Source organism: Lagenorhynchus albirostris, chromosome 3, assembly GCF_949774975.1.
Source record: "Lagenorhynchus albirostris chromosome 3, mLagAlb1.1, whole genome shotgun sequence".
In the NCBI taxonomy this organism is placed as follows: Eukaryota; Metazoa; Chordata; class Mammalia; order Artiodactyla; family Delphinidae; genus Lagenorhynchus; species Lagenorhynchus albirostris.
Genome location: NC_083097.1, coordinates 76233793 through 76254150, shown reverse-complemented (window position 1 = coordinate 76254150; position 20358 = coordinate 76233793). Strand labels below are relative to the sequence as shown.

The 20358-nt window shown below is 36.2% G+C and overlaps 1 protein-coding gene across 8 annotated transcripts in view; it reads left to right on the top strand.

Annotated features, from left to right (window-relative positions):
* MCTP1 (multiple C2 and transmembrane domain containing 1) overlaps window positions 1-20358 on the top strand; it is a 539066-nt gene that overhangs the window by 303100 nt on the left and 215608 nt on the right. For 4 of the 8 annotated variants that reach the window (XM_060143288.1, XM_060143281.1, XM_060143280.1 and 1 more), the window contains 3 exons: window positions 2756-2815; window positions 13647-13817; window positions 16560-16690. In XM_060143288.1, the coding sequence (XP_059999271.1) occupies window positions 2756-2815; window positions 13647-13817; window positions 16560-16690 (362 nt within the window). The remainder of the gene's footprint in view (window positions 1-2755; window positions 2816-13646; window positions 13818-16559; window positions 16691-20358) is intronic. The other 4 variants (XM_060143283.1, XM_060143285.1, XM_060143282.1 and 1 more) reach the window with 1 other exon arrangement.

Genomic DNA, 20358 nt, shown 5'->3' with positions numbered 1-20358 from the left:
TTATTTAAAATCTCATTAACTCTTAGATTGACAGAAGGATTTTTGATCTTTGAGGAGAAATTTTCTTAGTCTGTTGGTTTTTTCGAGGCAAAAAATAGATTTAAAAACAATATTACCAATGGATCTTGCTACTTAATAAATTCAAAATCTCAGCAGAAATAGTTCAACAATTCATCATTCAGAATAACTTCAGTTATTTTCCTTCATCAACTTGATACCTCTGGCTTTCGTTCTGTTTCCATTTGTTGTTACTTTATAATTTTAGCACTTTTAAAATGGCACTTTCCCTCACTTGCCAACCTCTTGTCTTGATGGAGACTGAAGTGTAACTAAATATCTATAATTATAATTTAGGACAAGTCTTCCCTGGGATTCTTGAAGAGTTTATTCTGCTTTTCTTGCCCTCCATATTAAAATCACCACTTTTGTTTAGAACTCATTATCGTAATTCCAGGTGTTTTATTATTATTGTTTTCTGTTATTGTTATTATTAGAAACTCTAGGGAAAAGAAGGCCTTGGCTAGTTTGCTGTGAATTTTATATTTATCAGAGCTATAAATGGCAAAAGGGTCCACAGGAAAATTAACTTGTTTCATTTGAAATAAAGACCTAAATTTACATGACAATGTGGGTTGTAAAATGAAATATAAATTTTAGTTAATAATGACAGAAGTAGTTAAACATGGCATGAAAAGCACAGCCTGGGGACTTCAGTGGATCCTAATGTGACTGGTATTTTTGTTTCTCAAATTTTAACAGAGAAATGTAAGTTCTAAATCTTGATAATTAAAATCTCCCCTCCCTGCCGCCAATTCATCAATCTCATTTTGCTCTTTGCATACTAATCACATAATTAGATCATTGCCCTCGGTGTTCATCTGAGGAAGAATGGAGAGTATGCAGTTGGTGCAATTTCAGTATTAGATCACCTTAGACCACCTAAACTTTAAATGAAGTAACAATATTTTTAAATGCTAAATGGTTGTCTTAGTTGTTGTAACTGTCAAGTCTAGAGCCAAGACTTTCACATTGATTTAACACATTTTGCAATCGAGAAACATTGAGAAAAAACTCAATGTTAGCTAAATAATTTGTGTTATTGGCTCTGGGGAAATTATTTGTGTAAGGAACTTCGAGAAATAATTTCTTCCATATGATACTTTAAAATTTATCCACATTTTGCTAAGCATGCTGCTTAATTGAAAGAGAACTGGGAATCAAGGTAAGAAGAGAATTGGCAGTAGAATAGGAAAAGCTGCATCTTTTCCAAAAGCTAGAATAAGGTTTCTTTGAGTTAAACAGTAGCATAGCATCAAAAAAATTGCAATCATTCCATCTAAGGTTTGTGCCCTCACGTCCAAATGTAAGTGTATTTTTTTAGAATTTTCTTTTCAGAAACTGATACAACAGTGTGCGAAGTGTGGCAGATGAGAACCATACCTGTAAGGGTAAATGAATTATAACTCTGTAGTGATGGTAAAATCGTGTCTTAAACTCAAGACTTTTTCTCGATGACCCTGACATTAGTATGCTACCTGACCGAATTGTATACAAGTAACTTAGGAAAATGTAATTAGTTTCATTAAGAAATAGATTTCATGTAAAAAGCACAGGTAGATTGCATAGATGATCTCTGATATAATTCTAGCTAAACTTAAATTACTCAAATTGCTGCACACCCTAAAGTACTTTAGTTCGTTATTATTTTCTGATATGATTTTTGGAAGGATCACTTTGAAAGAAATATGTATCCTTAAGCAAATGAAATTCCATGTGACTAACAGTCAATCAACTATTTATTGAGCACCTACTATGCATAATTAAGTATCATGTGAGGTGCTGGACCACTACCATCTTAGTTGCTAAAACAAAATCATGGAATAATCAAATAAATTACAAAACGGCTTCCTCTACATCACAGTGTCAAAGGCTGATGCTTTCCCATAACTGTCATCAGTTTCCCATAATATTACCATAACTGACACCCAGAAACAGGATGCAAAACATGAAAGTTTAAAGGATGCATGTAATTTAAATGTTCTCTTTAAAAGTGAGTAACTGTGCTTTTGATTTCCTAAAGGCAAATTGGTTTCACTTTATAAAAGTCTGAGGATTAAGTAATAAAATGTCCAATATGAATCCATTGCTTTGTTTCCAACTAAATAGCCACCTTTTCTTAGTATTCGTTTATTTTTTAAATTATTTGGGGGGAGCTTCAGTTAACTAAGGAATTTATATCTTATATATTAAATGTTATATCATAAAACTAGGAAGTTTTTAGTAAGGAATTAAGCCAAATTTGACTAGGTATATGTTTATAAATAAGATTTCTGTTATCATTCTTTAAAAATGCTCTGAAGGTCTGTGGTATTAAATTTTTTTGTTAAAAGGAATGGATATTATCTGGTTTATTTCAGAATTTTAAAATATGTTTAAGCAGTTCTACTTTTTAAAATAAAATGTTAGACTCAGATATATTAATCAACAGCTAATAAAGAGGTAAGTATATTCTTTTAAAATTACAGAAATAATCCTCTCTAAACTTTACTACCATTGTATCAGATATGAATAAGACAAACTTTAATTGAAATAAAAAAACTTTATTCAGAAAAAGAAAAAAAACTTACAGTTTATAAACATCCAAAGTGTCTTTAGCATATATAATTTTAGGGTTTTCACTTGTCTTAATTTTGCTGAGCCAATCAAGTATTCTCAAAACACCTCAAAATTTAGCTAAATATTTGTTTATTTTTAGGAACTCTCAGAAAACGAAGTGGTTGGATCTTATTTCTCTGTGAAGTCGTTCTTTTGGAGGGTAATGTCTAAATCCTTTATATTAATGTTCCTGAGTTTTGGTTCTGAATAGTTATTTTGAGAGTTAAATGTGAATTAAGAAATTCCCTTTTTAAAATAGGTTCTCAGAGAGATGTATTCATTTGTCTTCTTTATTAACTCTTATTCTAAGTCATTTAGGTGACTCACTCTTCATTTTTAAAAACTAAGAACTTCATATATTTAACATATTGCTTTGAAATCAGTTCCTTGTGGGCCCAAATTTATCCCAGATTCTTAACAATTAGAGGCCCACAGATCTTTCAGGAATATGATGGCACTGTCTAGAGGGTCCATAAAGGTTCTTTTTCCCTTCTTGTAAAATCTGTTTCATCTATCTGGGAAAATTTTACTTCTATTACGCTGATCTTGTACTATACACATACTAGATAGTGTTTTTTCTTTGGAAAAAAAAATCCTATGAATTAGAAAACAGCAACTCTGCTTTTGCTTTGAATAAAAAAAAAAAAAAGAAAATTCCACAGAGAAATTGTTTTCAGTGCCATTGCAATTTAATGTTATTTACGCTTTCATGACTTAAACATAATGAGTTCTGTCATCCTTTTCCTCTGCTTTAATTCTGCATTGTGCAAGGCGTAATTTATGCCTTTTTGCTAATGATTTATGCATTTTTACTAATGCACTCACTGCTTTGCCTTCAAAAGTTTCCCTCTTTCTTTGAATGTTCTCACTTGGCACGTGATTACCTAGCAATAGATACTGCAATGAAAATGCTACACTCATAGAACTTTGCCATTTTCTTTTTTTTTTTTTTTTTTTTTGCGGTACGCGGGCCTCTCACTGTTGTGGCCTCTCCCATTGCGGAGCACAGGCTCCGGACGCGCAGGCTCAGCGGCCATGGCTCACGGGCCCAGCCGCTCCGCGGCATGTGGGATCCTCCCAGACCGGGACGCAAACCCGTGTCCCCTGCATCGGCAGGTGGACTCTCAACCACTGCGCCACCAGGGAAACCCTGCCATTTTCTTTTCTTGGCTCTTAAACTGCTCATGACTGAAAACTACATTTCTCCTTTTAGAATTTTAAGATTTGTTGCAGTGTCTCATAAGCAGACTGGCAGGTACTAGATTAAGTCATGCATCGACTTGACCAGTGAGCAAGTAAACCCACATCTATCTTCTGCCTCCTCCACACACATTTTTTTTTTTTGCAGTCTTGTATTTGTGTGAGCTCATTTTAATTATTATAGCCTCTTCATTTCCTTTCAGTCTACTGATGGCTGCCTTCACTGATGTTATTCTGTATCGTTGGTGAAATAATATTTCCTCTTATATGTTCATGCATTATCCATGAACACACAGAGTGACTGCTTTCGAATTGTCCCATTACTTTAAATGGAAAATGGCTTTTGGGAAATTTTTTTTCTCTGTTTTCTTAAGACCCACAATTACTGTGAATTCATATGCCAACCAAGCAGAATTCAGGGGTGTTCTGTGTTGTGTCTGTTCTGCATGCGGCAAATATGCAGCATGATCATTTTGAAGACTTGCCACCAGGACCAACTCCATAAACACTACTTTTCAAGGGTTTTCTTTTCAAACGATTTTTTTCAGCATCTTCTTTTCACTTTCTACTTCCAAATTAGTCTTCCACTTATCAGTACTTCCCATTTGGTTGTATCCATCCTTAAATATTCTTTATTAACCTTTCTCAATCTCTTAAACTGTCTTATTTTATTTATTTTTGTTTGTTTGTTTTTTTGTTTGTTTGTTTTGCGGTACACGGGCCTCTCACTGTTGTGGCCTCTCCCGTTGCGGAGCACAGGCTCCGGACGTGCAGGCTCAGCAGCCACGGCTCACGGGCCTAGCCGCTCCGTGGCATGTGGGATCTTCTCAGACTGGGGCACGAGCCCGTGTCCCCTGCATCGGCAGGCGGACTCTCAACCACTGCGCCACCAGGGAAGCCCAACTGTCTTATTTTAGAATATCAAATATGCACATTTAAAAGATAGCTTTTTTTGTATCTGAAGTACAGTGGTCTATTGTCTTTCTTCTGAGCATATATTGAGTGACAAACAAATGGAGTCATAAAAGCAGAACCTTTCGGGGTCATTTATTTTACCAATGAGGAAACTAAGGCCCAGAGAAGTGATGCCATTGCCCTGGAGTACCTAAATGGTATGATCAGGGCCAATATTTCTCTTTCTGAATGTCATAGAAATAAATGTTTTGGTGAAGACTTAAAGCACTCGAGTTCCTTTTGGGGTTGATGAATAGAGATGCGATATATAAGTAGAGCTGCCCCTTAGTTAGTCTTCATTGACAGCCTTTCAAATTCTTATTGCGTTATATGACCCTCTCCTCCGCAGCTCCTTAAGCCACCAATGAGTAGATATGTTTCAGGGCTGTGATGTTGCTGTATTTTAGGTTCCATTTTACAAAATCAGAAAATCAGTGACCAAGTCTGCTTTAGATCAGTGTGATCTTTCATATTCACAGTCAAAGGTCACTCTGATACCCAGCCTCATTGACCTTTGCCCCAGCAATATTTGTATTCTGATGAACTTTTAGAGGAGATGTATATGAAAAGAGGTTTCCCATAACATTTTCAGATATGCAGAAAACCTAACAGCTCAGATAAAATCTTACATGAAGAGACTATGTGTGCTTCGTGAATTAAATAGAATGTGATTTGAAAGAAAAATTTAACAGCTTATTTTTAAGGATTAATACATGTGTCCAGGAGACAGTACCTGAGTTACACCGAGTGAAACTAACCCTGTTGAGAACTTGCTCAACGAATGTCAGTGCTACTTGCTGTATCTTAATTTTCTTGAGAGCAGAATAATGGAAAGAAAAGTGATAAAGGGATATTCTAATTTTTCCAAAAGCATGCCATTTATAATTTATCAAAACATGGTATCTTAGGACACAAAACATTAAGCAGTGGTTATGGCAATTATCGTGTTTCTCATGAGAGTAATAAAAATATGTGAAGCCAATTGGATTACTCTAAGTCACAATTTCATTAAAGACTTTTAACTTCCCATTAAAGGATGGTAATTCAGTGCAGTTCTTTCAAATATTTAGTACATTTAAGTTCCTTCTCAGTTATCTCCATTGACTAGACATTTAGATTCTGATGACTGAGAGCTAATTGAACAATCCATCTTATGAGAGCATTGTAGTGAATTAAAGAGAGATTTTAATATTGTTTAAATGGAGAAGGCTGGGCTATGCCAAGATACCTCATACAAAATCGTAATATGAAATGGGTGAAAAGGAGTGCATAGAATAGAGAACAATCCAGAGTTATGTGAGAGCACTACCTTGTGGTAGGATCAGACAGAAGTATGGTTAAAGGAAGACCCTGCAGACCAAGGAGAGATATTGCCTTTGTAAAACAAGAATGTGATCCTTTGCGGAAGTGTTTACATTCTGAACAACTCAACTGTATGTGACATACACCCAAGAAAAGTTCAGGTATTATTTCTATCAATAGGTGTGAAAGTAAGACCCTCAGGAAAAAGAATTAACTTTTAATTTAAAGTCTCGAAAAATGTCTCTGTAAGTCAAACACAGGACTCATTATTTCTTTACCATACCATTGGTAGAAACCTATAGATTACTTCAGCAAACCAACAGGGTTACAAGTTATATGGTGCTTTTCTATTAGTATATATTTTGAGCAAATATAGTAAAAGCTTAAGATCATTTGTTTGGCCAGTTAAGTTTAGAGAGGGTAGTTAGAACATCTGAAGTAAACATAAATACCTTCCTGACAATGTAAATTGTATCAAGAAGCAGTAGAAATAGGAAAGAAGGTTTAAAGATAAAAACCTGGAGAATTTCTCTAAGTATTATAGTGCCAGTGAATCATCTTCTAAGAAAAAAAGGGATCGAAGCCTTATTATTAGATGAGACACTTCAAACTAGGCTGGACAAAGCACTGGGAAGGTTTTCTGTAAAGGCAATCCTGCTTTGAGCGGATGGATGGACTGTAGAACAAATCTACTTGTTGGACTTATCATCCAGGTGCAATTCACTGGAATAAACTCAGCAGGAAAAGGGAAAGATAGAACATGCCTGTGCCTGGGATTGAGCTAATAATTGCTCCACGCTCCAAGCTTTGCAGCACAAAACAGTCATTCCAGGCTGTCATTATCTCTTCTTTGTAGTGTCCGTGGATCATTTGATTAAATGAAAGCATGTGCACCTCTGTGCTGAAGATAGAGGAAAGGGCTGCCTCCACACACAGCCATTGTAAAGACACAAGCAATGTCTTTCACTCCAGTTTCATAGTGTCTAGGTCTCATTTAGAAGGATTAGGTTGTACACAGGTTAAAAAAAAAAAAAAAAAAAAAACGAGATAACAAAAGCCAAGGATTATTTGCACACAACAGGGAGAAGATTGGTATGACTGAATGTTCCTTTAGCCACTGTTAAGTCTAAACAGACTTTTTTGGTTTTGTTCTCTGTTTTAATCAGGATCTAGAATAATAGGAATTTATCATTAGTGATCCAGTTTTTAAGGAATGCAATTAGTAAACTTTATTAACGAGAACTGGAACATAGAAGTGTTCTTAATTTGTAGGAAAGATTCTACAACTTCACCACCTTTTTAATGAGACTACAGTTACAGAGTACAGTTTTGCTTAACATATGTTAAGCAAACATATGTTTTGCTTAACAATATATGCTAGAGTTACTACCACTCGAAAACTTTTTCTTCCTTTAAGCCCTTGATTAGCCTTTCTTAGTAACCTATACCCAGGGATATATTTCATCTAAACATAAGTCAGAGTATTTCAAAAAATCCTGTACAAATTAAATGCATTTTTGGGGTTGAACTTCATAGGCTCTGTCCACAAATTGAGATGTAGTGGGGAAAATCGTCAGTTAGTTATCAGCAATTCCAGATTCAAATCTCAGACTTGCCAATCTCTAGCCATTTGGCGTTAAGTAGGGTATTTATCTTCTCTGTGCCTCAGTTTCTGTACCTTAAAAACACTTGTCATGAAAAACACTGGATTATGAAAACTCCAGCACATAATACCTGCTCAATACATGTTTACTTCTTTGTGCGATCTAACCCATCTTTCAGACTGGCGAATTCAGTCCTCCTTGTTGATATTAGCAAAGCTGATGATTCTCATCATAATTCTGTTGTTTGGAAACTTTGTCTAGCTGCTCTAGAAGTCATTTAATACAGACTTTTAGCTCCAACATGATAATTCCCTTCCATTGTTTCCTGTTCATCTGTATCTTTTTTATCCATCTCTTGCTGCTCTTGGTCTTAATAGTGAAGGGAACTTAGGCTTATTTTTTTAGTAGCAAAGGCAACAAAGATAAGTATTGTGTGGGGCAAAATTTCTCTGTTACTTTAGAAATATCTCTTTAAAAGTTACAAAAGATTCATATGTGGGACGCAGTTAACATGATTATAGTTATTGCCTGTCCAGGCAACATTTATTCTTCTGGAGGCTTACCACTTTTTTGACATTGGAAACAGTCTCCAGAAATTTTGGAGCAACAGGCTTGAGAAAGTGATTCTTTCCATGATTTCTCTTGCTCTGTTTCTTTTCTCTGCTACACCTACTAATAAAACCCTGAAACTCAAACCGGATCCATCACCATACAATCTCTGTACTTTATTTTCTTGACCACTGCAGCATTATGTTACTAAAGAAGGAGCTGGAAACTATCGTGGCATTGGCATTTGTCTTCACTGTGTTAGGAGACATTTTCTGACAGTGACTTGAGAAGCAAATACATATTTTTTTCAAATAATATTTTTTAAAGAGTGATGCTAAACTGATTGACATGAGGTGTTGATAGTTGCCCAAAGATTTCCCATACGGCTCTGATCATTCATTTCCATCCAGACATGTGGCAGGACTGCTTTTCCTGTCCTGGGCTTCTGCAGAGCAGAGCTTCAGAATGCTCATTACCAAAATGCACAAGTAAGTTCAACCAGTTTGTTTATGTTTTCTGAGCTTACGTGAGCTGTGAACTCTCATGGCTGACTTACTTTCCTGAAAACCATTCCATATCCTAACATCTTTTATGTATATGAAAAGGGATTGAAGTCTTGAATTCGTTTGCAAGGGATAATGTGCATAAACTAATATTCTGTTTAAAATGCCAGCTCACTAATTCTAAAATCTTACTAAAGATACATGCCTGTGACTAATTACCTGAGACTTTGAAATTTGTATTATTACCTGATATCTTGATATTCTTTATTAAATCTGAACTTGGACGAATATTCCTTATGAGAGTGGATCTTGAACTTCAGTGTGCATGAGAACCACGTGGGCACATGTTGGAGAAACACGTGCAGCTCTGCCCACAAGAACTGAATCATATCCTGGAGGATCAGGCCTGGCGATTTCAACAAATTGCCCGTTAAGACTGGGGAATTACTGCTTTAAAAGTTCAAAGAGTACTTTTTCCTTTTTGGAGTTGGCTCTTTGCTTCGAAGCTGGGTTGCTTTTCCTTTTTATTCTTCCCTCCTTTTTTCTTTCCCTCCTATTTCAACAAGGACATAGTTGAAAACATTACCTTAGATGACTAAGTACCAGCTGTAATATGTTAATTTTATTGAGGGATTTCTTGGGTGTATTTAACACTCCTTGCCCTTTAGGTGCTCAATAAGTAATTTTTGGTTGACCAATTATCAATTATTCAGTTAATTATTTAGATACATCCTATTAGAAAAATCATTAACAAAGGAAATAATAAATTAAACCACATAATTTTTCAACGGCCTCCTACTTCTCTCTTTAAATGTTCCAAATATCCAGACCAATGTGCTTTTCTCATCAGTAAATTAGGAAGCAGAACTAAAGAGGGACTTTAGTTAGCATATATAGTACCCATGCCAGAGAGTGGATGATGTCTACGATTATAGTAATTAATACTAGTTATTAGAACATAGGAGAAGACCAGTGTGCATGTACCTTAGAACTTTCAAAACAGGGGCAGGGGGTGGTGGTCTCACACTTGAGTGTGCATCAGACCCCCCCTCCCGGGAGGGCTGGTTAAACCAGAGCAGTGGGCCCTGCATCCAGAGCTGATGATTCCGTTGGTCTGGGATGGGGCTAAAGAATCTGAATTTCTAACAAGTTCCTGAGTGACACTGATGCCACTGCTCTGTGGACCATACTTGGAGAACTTTGCTATACAGAGGAAGGAAACTTTAACCAGAACAGCAAGTTACTCAGAAGCTATGTTGGGGAGCATTAACCCTAGTGCTTTTCAAAGTTTGTTTGTTTTAGTTGTGGAATTCTACTTGTTCCCCAATGAGTTCCCCAAAACTTTGATTTAAAAACTAAGTTTAGTATTAGCTATCTTAAGTGGATTAAATCTTCTCTGTTTGTGGAATATACTTTTTTTCCACTCAGACCCCCACCCCACCCCCTGACCACCCCCCTCACACAGAGCAGTGCTCTTAGTACCTGGGGGCCTGGTGTACTGTCTGGAACCGTAGATAAGAAAACTGAGGCCCAGAGAGGGAGCAATGTGCCCAAGTCACATAGTCAGAAATTGCTAGAAAGATGCAAGTAGACATTTATGCTAAGCCCTTGTCTTTTCTCCTGTTGATATCCTAAGTTTTTGTTTTGTTTTGTTTTTTTTTTCGGTACGCGGGCCTCTCACTGCTGTGGCCTCTCCCGTTGCGGAGCACAGGCTCTGGACGCGCAGGCTCAGCGGCCATGGCTCATGGGCCCAGCCGCTCCGCGGCATGTGGGATCTTCCCAGACCGGGGCACGAACCCGTGTCCCCTGCATCGGCAGGTGGACTCTCAACCACTGCGCCACCAGGGAAGCCCAATAGCCTAAGTTTTATATCTTCCCCCTTTACCTTATAATTTTATTTCAAGTTCCTATTCTTCACACTCAAACTAAATATTTATCTGTTTCATGACTATGTAGCTGGTCAAATCACAGTTGAATTAAGAAGTCTCTTTTTAGAAGAGTACCATTTTAACAAAAATAAATTTAAAAAAAATCACTTTTAAAATGATATTTGGTTAGTATGTTTTTAGAACCCAACCTTTGTTTTCCTTTTAGCCTTTTATACAGGTCACCTTAAATTCCACAATCACTAGCCCTGTTTTTGTTAAGAAATATTCTCCCCTCCTCCACCCCCCACCCCTTAGCTTCCCAAGTCGTTTTGGGAATGTTCTTCCAGGTTATAGAAAAGCATTTGGTCACAACTAGTGGCACTAGGTAAAGCCTCCATTAAGTTCATTCTGTTTCTGTGAAAGCATGAAGGATCCCATGGAAAGCATTCCTTCTTATCTTAAAAGTAAAATTCTTGTTCTCCTGTGAAAAATGGGAGGAGGAGAGAGCAAGTAAGGGTTTCAGACATGGTACCATTCAAGAACCTAACTCAGCATTGCTAACCAAAGTTGCTGTGTAACCTAGATTGTACCCAACTGTTATTTGATGAGTGCAGTGTATGACTTGTGCTGCTAGAGTGTGTAGGAAATGTCATTAAGTATATCCATCTGCAAGCTGGAATGTTGTAAGTATGAATACATGTGCTCGTATGACAGAGAAGTGGAAGGTGATGCCATGTATTAGCCACATAGGAAAACATAGACCGAATGTCATTTCAAATATAAGCAACTCACCTAACTGAAGAGTACCCTTTAGCAACATTGTACTTAACTCATGACTACTTTGAAACCTCGGGGAGAGTCTCTGCCCTAAAGACCAATATTGGAAGAAGCTCGGAATAAAGGTCAGAAATACTGGGTTCTAGTCCCATATCCACCATTTATTAGCCCAGCCACTTGGAGCCTCAAATTCCTCATTGGTAAAATGGAAATAGCAGGACTTGCCTTCCTACTTCATAGGGTTTTAGTGGAAACCAAATTATGTAATGTATATATAGGCACTTTCAAAGTCTAAAGCTCTATATAAATGGGTAGTTTTTAACTCCTTAGTCTTTGCTAAGATAATTATTTTTTCTTACTTGCCAAAAATTTGTTTTCCCTCTTTGCCACTCATACCCCTTAACAAAAGTTTCAGATGCATAGTTGAGAACCTGATTCTCTAGAGTCTGCTGTTGTAGTCTCAAGAGCAGCAGTAGTCAGATAGATAGATAGGCACTGAAATCGATTGCTGCATTATATAAAATAAGTAGCATGAAATCTTAGAACCAAAAAAAAAAAAAACCTTGAAAATTATCTGGTGCCATGAATTCTAAACAGTTATTTTAATCTGAGAAATCCTTGGTTCAAACAAAATCAATGTGGAAACCCAATGTATTGATATAAAACAGATGGGAGCAGAGGGGCTTCACTGAAGTGGGGTATGGAGTCCTTCGGAAGTTACAGGTGCTGCATGTAACCTTGGCTTCTCTTCAGAACACAGGTGACACTGCTCTTGGGCTCACAGAGGTGAGGGATGTGTAGACAAAGTCCTGTATTGATATTAATAAGGCAGAGCCACCAAGAAGTGGTGTGTAAAATTTGCTGATCACCAAGGCAGGGAAATATGCAATGTGATTTAGAAAGATTTCCATGGACATGTTCAAATATTAAAAGTATTATCTTTTGAAGAATATAGTTTTCAGTTTCCTAAAAAGCATCCTGAAACGCATGACTTTTGATGATAAATAAAAAATGGCTATGCCATTATGATGGTATGGGGAAAAAGTAAGAATTCAAAGTGGGACGGGGAGTTATACAAAATAAACTATCACTTTAGTGTGGAAGGAATTAGGCCAAAAGTAGAGCTAATCCATAATTTAGAAGTGGAGTACTCTGAGGTTGAGAGAAACATTGAATTTCTTCATGAAATCACTATAAGTGAAGAAAACGTAAAAAAAACATAAAACATAAAACAACATAACATAAAACATAAAAAAACATAAAAAAAACCCAGCAATTTTTATAATACTCCTTGGTTCTGGATCCAGATTGAAAAGATCTTTAACATTTTAGCTACTTTGTCTGGCTTGTTTTATATGCTATTTAGTTCAAGAGATTATATGGCATTTTTAGACTTGCTGATTTTTAAAAATTCTGAGTTTGTTCACTGGCTTGAGTACTGTGACTTAGAATTGAGCAATTAAAAGTTATTAAAGAAAATGTTCAAATACTAGAGAACTAAATCCAGAAACATACCTGCCAATATTAATCACATATGTAATTTTTAAAATTTGTGATGCAAGTTTCAGGCATAAGCAAGCTATCTCGGGAGGGCATATTGACTTTTCTCTGTTCTGTGGTACCTTAAGTAGTTTTTTAGAGAGCTGAAACTCAGTTATCTCTTATTGTGGCAATAAAGAAGTTTTAAAGTTGTCTGAACAGAACTTAAAACTAATCTTAGAACTAAAAACCGCCTGTAAAATCCACTTGTAACACGAAAAAAATTTTTCAAAAACTGTTACTGACAAATGCTAGATGTGTTTATTATGATTTTTCATAATAAAAACTTTGAAGCAGCAAAAAAACTGTTACTAATTAAAAATTACATATCACAGTGTGGATGAGGCCTTTTATATTTATTTATACATATTTAGACAGGCATATTTGACACATATGCAAATATTCTGTGATATTCTTAAAATATCTACATGTAATTTTAAGAGTTGAAGAAGTAGACTTTATTTTGAGCACACACCTCTCTTACACAACAGCCTTAAATTTATGAGATAATAATTTCATATTTATCAATAATTGTATAATAAATAACTAATAATCTATTAATTGTTTTTATTTTTAAAAATTGTAACTGCATATTTTTTATTTTTGAAAAACTATAACAGATGAAAGAGTAACGCCAAATGTGGTATTTTGGTTTAAAACACAGTAATCTAATTCTTTTTTTCCTTTGCCACAAGTTTCAGACCCAAAGTTTACGTATGTCAGACGTACACAGAAAACCACATCTTTGGAGAGGTATAGTCAGCATCACATTGATTGAGGGGCGAGACCTCAAGGCGATGGATTCAAATGGGTTGAGTGACCCCTATGTGAAGTTCCGGCTTGGACATCAGAAGTACAAGAGCAAGGTGACCTATCTCTTTTGTGTTCCCATCAGTGCTTGGAAGGCAGTGGTTGGTTAATAGCCATGCTCTGAGACGTGAAAACACTAGACACTTTTTTAATGCTTTACAGAACTACTTTTCAACATCATGTCAGGCAACAGTGCTAACAATTGTATTGCATTTCTTACTTTATGTACTATGTGACCTTTGGTAAACTATTTCTCTATGTCTCAGTTTCTTCACCTATCACATGGAATAATACTAGGAATACTAGGAATAATTTAATTAATTAATTAATTAATACTAGGAATAATACTAATCTCTTTAAAAAAAAAAAAGAAAAGCCGGAGCAAACCTAAGTCAATGCCTGGCACATAAAGTGCTCAAAGAATGTTGGCTACTATTACTACTGCATCTAGTACTAGTACAAGTACTACAAATAGCACTATTTGACATGTATGAAAAATCTTTGTGCATTACTCTGAACCATTTTTTCAAACTGAGTTGCACCAATGCAGATTGCAAGGTTTTAAAAATTTACTTAGAAAACAGAGGGCCAGGGTCCTGCTGCCACTACAGCAGTGTGCCATGGCACAAGTTACTTTGCCTCTCCATACCCCCATTTCCCCACCTGTGAGAATGAGAATTAAAATAATGCCTGCCTAATAAAGTTACTGAGAAGATTGAATACTATGTGTCCTGCATGTAAAGGGCTTAGAATATTGCTTTGCCCATAATAAATACTCAATAAACGGTAGTAGCGGAAGGAAGAGGAAAAGTAGCAGCAGTAGTAAGTATATTATGTAATAACACTTGTATTATTAGTAATAACGTATTATATTAAATATTCATATCACTATCATATTATTAACAGAAATAATAATAATAATTAGTAAAGGTCATAGTAGTCATGGTTATATAGTGATAGTTACATTTATCTGTGTTACATCCAAATACAGCCTCTTTTTTTTTTTTTTTTGCGGTACACGGGCCTCTCACGGCTGTGGCCTCTCCCATTGCGGAGAGGCTCCGAACACGCAGGCTCAGCGGCCATGGCTCACAGGCCTAGCCGCTCCGCAGCATGTGGGATCTTCCTGGACTGGGGCACGAACCTGTGTCCCCTACATCGGCAGGCGGACTCTCAACCACTGCGCCACCAGGGAAGCCCAAATACAGCCTCTTTAATGGTCCGCTTCTATAGCTGGTATTCATTGAGAGCTTGGGACAACTGATTTCACCCATCTTGTATTAGAAATATCACAGAGGTGATCTCTTAGCAGGCTGATTTGTTACCTTCTTAAGTGCCCACATCGAAGGGGAAGGCATCACTTCTGACCTATAGGAAATCATATAGGGAAGAGAATCCTACAGAAGAAAACTGAAAGCTTAAGTTCTTTTTTGGCCAAATAAGTAAGACGGACCACTCTCCAAAATACTGAAGGAGTTCATCTGAACCCAATTATGAGACATTTGAATTGTCATACCATCCATCCGGTGCTGTCTTTTTTTTTTCTGCCATGGGTTTAATAATAACATTTTAAAGAAACTACTGATCCCAAAAATAGGCACCTGTGACCACTTCTATCTTGTCTTTTATCAATTAACATTATTTCCATGTTCTGGTAGGCTTAAAACATTACTTATTTTTATAGTTCTGCTCTTTAGGTATGAAATATGAAACCCAGCTATGGACATGTGTCTCTCTTTGCTCTTTCTTTCCATGATCTATTGCTGATTAATTTCAGATTATGAACTTTAAAAATTGTGATTCATTTGCGTTACCTTTGCACATAACATACTTCATTGCTTTCAGAGTCTTTACATCTGAAGATCTGTCTCTCATACATTAAAAAGAGAAAAGGCCGCTACAGGCCCTCCTGCTAAAAAGAAAGAGTAGGGAAACAAATATGATTGTGGTCTAACTCAATGGTGAATGGAATTTTAAAACACATCAGTATGAGTCACTTGATTCATTGATTCCACCAGGTGTCTTATCTGAATACTTGAAGTTACAAAATTGCACGTCAGATAAGATATCTTTCTTATATATGCAACACACACATATTCATATTAATTCACAAACATATTAATTCACAAACATTTTTGGCATAGTGCTTTGGGGAAAGAGATCTGAAGCTCTAACAAAAGACTTGAGTTAGCGTCTAGCTACTAAATCCTAGTTACTGTAGGTGGGTCACTTAAACCTCAGGTCTCAGTTTCTCCATGTATAAAATTGGGATGATACATCAGTGCTATAATTTTAAGGTAAAAGTTTGCCTGACCACCCCGAAATTACTTTTTTTTCCTCTTTCTCCCACAGAACTTCATTGTCCATTTTCTTCATTATTCAGCTCGCAATTCTTATGTGTGTGGGAAGTGAGGGAAAAAAACTCTGGGAATCCTCATCTTCCTTTATTATAAGATGACAGCCTACGAGTTATATCTGTGTATTAACTGGTTATGTAAAATAAATGCTAGTATCTGAGTGAGCTATTCCACTTACAGACTCTTTGCCTTTTCTATGTAGCTCATATCTGTTATCTGTTACTCAAAATAATGAGAGGGTGCCTGTTGGTTTTCAGGACACATTCTTTTGGGTTCTCTCATACAACATGTAGTAAAGATACTGAGATCTAATGACTTATTTCCGTCATTTCTAGAAGCTCACATGCTTTTCTAGATAGTACATAAAGTTTGATTTATATCTCAAGTTAAATTTTTTAAGACTGATATTGAGGAGATAGTAATGACTTTTTGGTTTTCCAGATTATGCCAAAAACTTTGAATCCTCAGTGGAGAGAACAATTTGATTTTCATCTCTATGAAGAAAGAGGCGGAATCATTGATATCACTGCATGGGACAGAGACGCTGGGAAAAGGGATGACTTTATTGGCAGGTTTGTGCAATTTGGTATTTTTGGATCACCCTAGACAGGATGAGCTTTGTTGTAAGTCTGGTATTATAATTGATTTTTACTGTTTTGAAGCAAGGGATCTTATCATGGTAAGGCAATGCTTGGGTGAACTGAAAAATAGATTTGAAGACTGACCAGTAGGTGGCAGTTTTGACCACTTGATGGACAGGCTATCTGAATTTGATATCCAGAAATTTTCTCCAGATGTCAGGAACATTGTGCATAAAAGTTACGGGAGTTGAGAAAGAGGAATCTCATTTGATATAAGATACTTAAAAGGAACAAAGAACATATTCAAAGTCTGCAAAGTGATCTGAGATAATATTACTTTTCATAAAGCATATTGTGACCGCAAAATGCATTGTTTCATACAACTCCCTGCAAGGTAGAGAATCTTGATAATCTCCTAGGAGTTCATAAATCTCCCAGGAGTTCAAGTTTCAGCGAAGGAAGTGTGTAAGTGAGGCAGATCCAGGTTAATCTGATAATGTGGTGAAGAAAAGAGTATTCTGAAGCTTACATGACATCTCTGCACAGAGACAAGGTTATTTTGAATGATTGCTTGAATTATATGAATTGTTTTCTAACTTTAAAGCCTATTTTAATATTTTCAATAGTTACATATGTGTCTTTATAGCAAAACACATTGAAACCTGCCAATACTGAAATAAAGCATGGTGTACAGAAGAATTTGTTAGTTTAGAAAATTCTTTCTTCATCATAGTTGACATGATTTCCAAGTCTCTAAACATACAGCCTGAAGAAATGCATACATACTAATAATAATAAAGGGAATTTTACACTAAAAAAGCAAAAATAGGAATCCAACCCAATATATTTGTCTCTTTGGCTTTTGTTATTCTAAGAAATATGTTTTAAACAATGGTTTTCTTCATAGTATTATAAAGTGAGAGGTCACAGATCAGCTTCAGTTAACCTTTAATATTTTACTTATAAAATGAAATGAGAAAAACACCACTGCAAGCTAATGCTGTATTACATTTCAATCCTTTTTAGAGGACAAGCTTTCACTGCATATTTTTTCCCTCTAGTAAAATACTATTTTCAGTGTTTTCTTAAAGTTCTACCTTGCTCTCTTTGGGATATACCACCGGCTTAAGTATCAGTATAGATCTGTTAATACATTGAATACATTTTAGTATATATATATGTCTGTTTCCATCTTCCGCTTAAGTATCAGTATAGATCTGTTAATACATTGAATACATTTTAGTATATATATATGTCTGTTTCCATCTTCCTCAATAAGCTATGAGCACTTTCAAGTAGATGCTTTCTAGATATTCCTTGAATAATTAATTCATTTTCATAATTTATAGCAACATTAGCTCTATTTGGTGACCACAAGGAAATCAGAATGGCTGTCATATGTAACTTGCTACCTCAATCTCATTACTTTGTATTCAAACTTGCTTATCATAGTAAAATAATGAAGTGATTGATGAAATGTACTGGCTTCTTGTACTTCTGGGTCCACATTACATGAAGTCCTTCTTATCCTTTTCTCCATTTTTTTCCCATAATGACAGATACCCTTTTACGTATTTTTCTTTCTTTGAAAAGCATCTCCAAATTTGGAAATTATGAAAATTTCTCAGCCCATTTTGTACTGACCTTTCCCTTTTCCTCACTTGATAATATTACAGATTCTTCAAGGGCATTCCTAATTATTTTAAGAAATGTTTGGCAGAGAGGTGGACTTGTTTATCTTACTTCATCTCGTTTCTATGGGTTTGTCCATATTTGGTGAATTTTGAGAGAACAGTGATAAATGGCTGGTGTGAAGATCATAGTGATTGCTCTAGACAACTAGGGGAGCTGAGAAGGTTTATGAAGTTTGGAAAAAGAGAAGAAATCCATTTTTGGAGCTTCTGGGTTGGTGAACATGTGCAGGTGCTGGGGGAGTGCTGTGCCCTGAGAGGGCATGGAAGCTCCACACCCCTTACACATACCTTACCCTGTGCATTTCTTCCATCCAGCCATTCCTGAGTTATATCCTTTCATAGTAAACTAGTAATCTAGTTGGAAGTGTATCCTCCCTTCTTACTTTTTTAGCTGTTAGAGGTGTTTACCACCTGCATATAGTTTCTGGCTTGGGCTTTGCCTGGGTTGTTGGATGAGTTCTTTATGCCCGTGGCTATTACACAGGAGAACCTTGCAAGCAGGATCAAGAAACCCTGGGCTCCAGCACCCTCATTGCTTTGATGGGCAAATCTGTGTGCTCTGCTTCCCAGTATCTTGGTTGGATTAAAACTGGCTTGGATGGTGAGTCCAAATAGTACCATTAAAGAATTATAGGGATTTCTAAACCTCTCATTTATTTTGAATGACTTACATTTATTTCCAGTTACTTTTTTTTCTAAATATAATAAAAACTTATCTGGCATCAGCCTCACTAAAAAACATTCACTTTTGATCCTATGCCAAATATAATTGCCTAAGAAAGCAATTTGAGCCAAGAAGTTTTGGAGTAAACAAGAGCACAGGTAGACAAGAAGACTCCTAGGACAGCTTTTGAGTATCAGTTTAAACCATTTTACACAGTAAAGGGATTTATTGTTGAATTTTGAGATAAGCAAAGTGGACAATACAAAATTGTTGTACACTTTGCTAATTTAACAAAGATGCCTGTTGCAGAAAAAGGAAATGACCCTGGCAAATATCATCACTTCCAAGCTACTTGATGGCCAGATAGCAGCAGAAACTCTTGGTATCTGACTTTATACTTACTAAATTGTACATTACACACATCCTGCCACTGAAGAACAATATATTATTAGATCTAAGTGGTGGGCAAGAGAGTTGCATGTGTTTATGTCAAGGTTGTGTGGTAACAGTGGAAATAATGCAGATTATAATAGAATCCCTTGGTCCTAGAATAGTTTAGAAGAGAATAGTTACCTTCTAATTAAATTTGAGTTCTAAGATTAAAGTAACAGGAGTAAAACTGTCATCAGGGTCTTCTGTATTCTTTTCTTTTCCAATTTTTGAATTTTATTTTATTTACTTTTTTATACAGCACGTTCTTATTAGTCATCAATTTTATACACATCAGTGTATACATGTCAATCCCAATCGCCCAATTCATCACACCACCATCCCCACCCCCACCACCGCTTTCCCCCCTTGGTGTCCATACGTTTGTTCTCTACATCTGTGTCTCTATTTCTGCCCTGCAAACCGGTTCATCTGTACCATTTTTCTAGGTACCACATATATGCGTTAATATGTCATATTTGTTTTTCTCTTTCTGACTTACTTCACTCTGTATGACAGCCTCCAGATCCATCCACGTCTCTACAAATGACCCAATTTTGTTCCTTTTTATGGCTGAGTAATATTCCATTGTATATATGTACCACATCTTCTTTTTTTTTTTTTTAACATCTTTATTGGGGTCTAATTGCTTTACAATGGTGTGTTAGTTTCTGCTTTATAACAAAGTGAATCAGTTATACATATACACACGTTCCCACATCTCTTCCCTCTTGCATCTCCCTCCCTCCCACCCTCCCCATCCCACCCCTCCAGGCGGTCACAAAGCACCGAGCCGATACCCCTGTGCCATGCGGCTGCTTCCCACTAGCTATCTACCTTACGTTTGTTAGTGTATATATGTCCATGCCTCC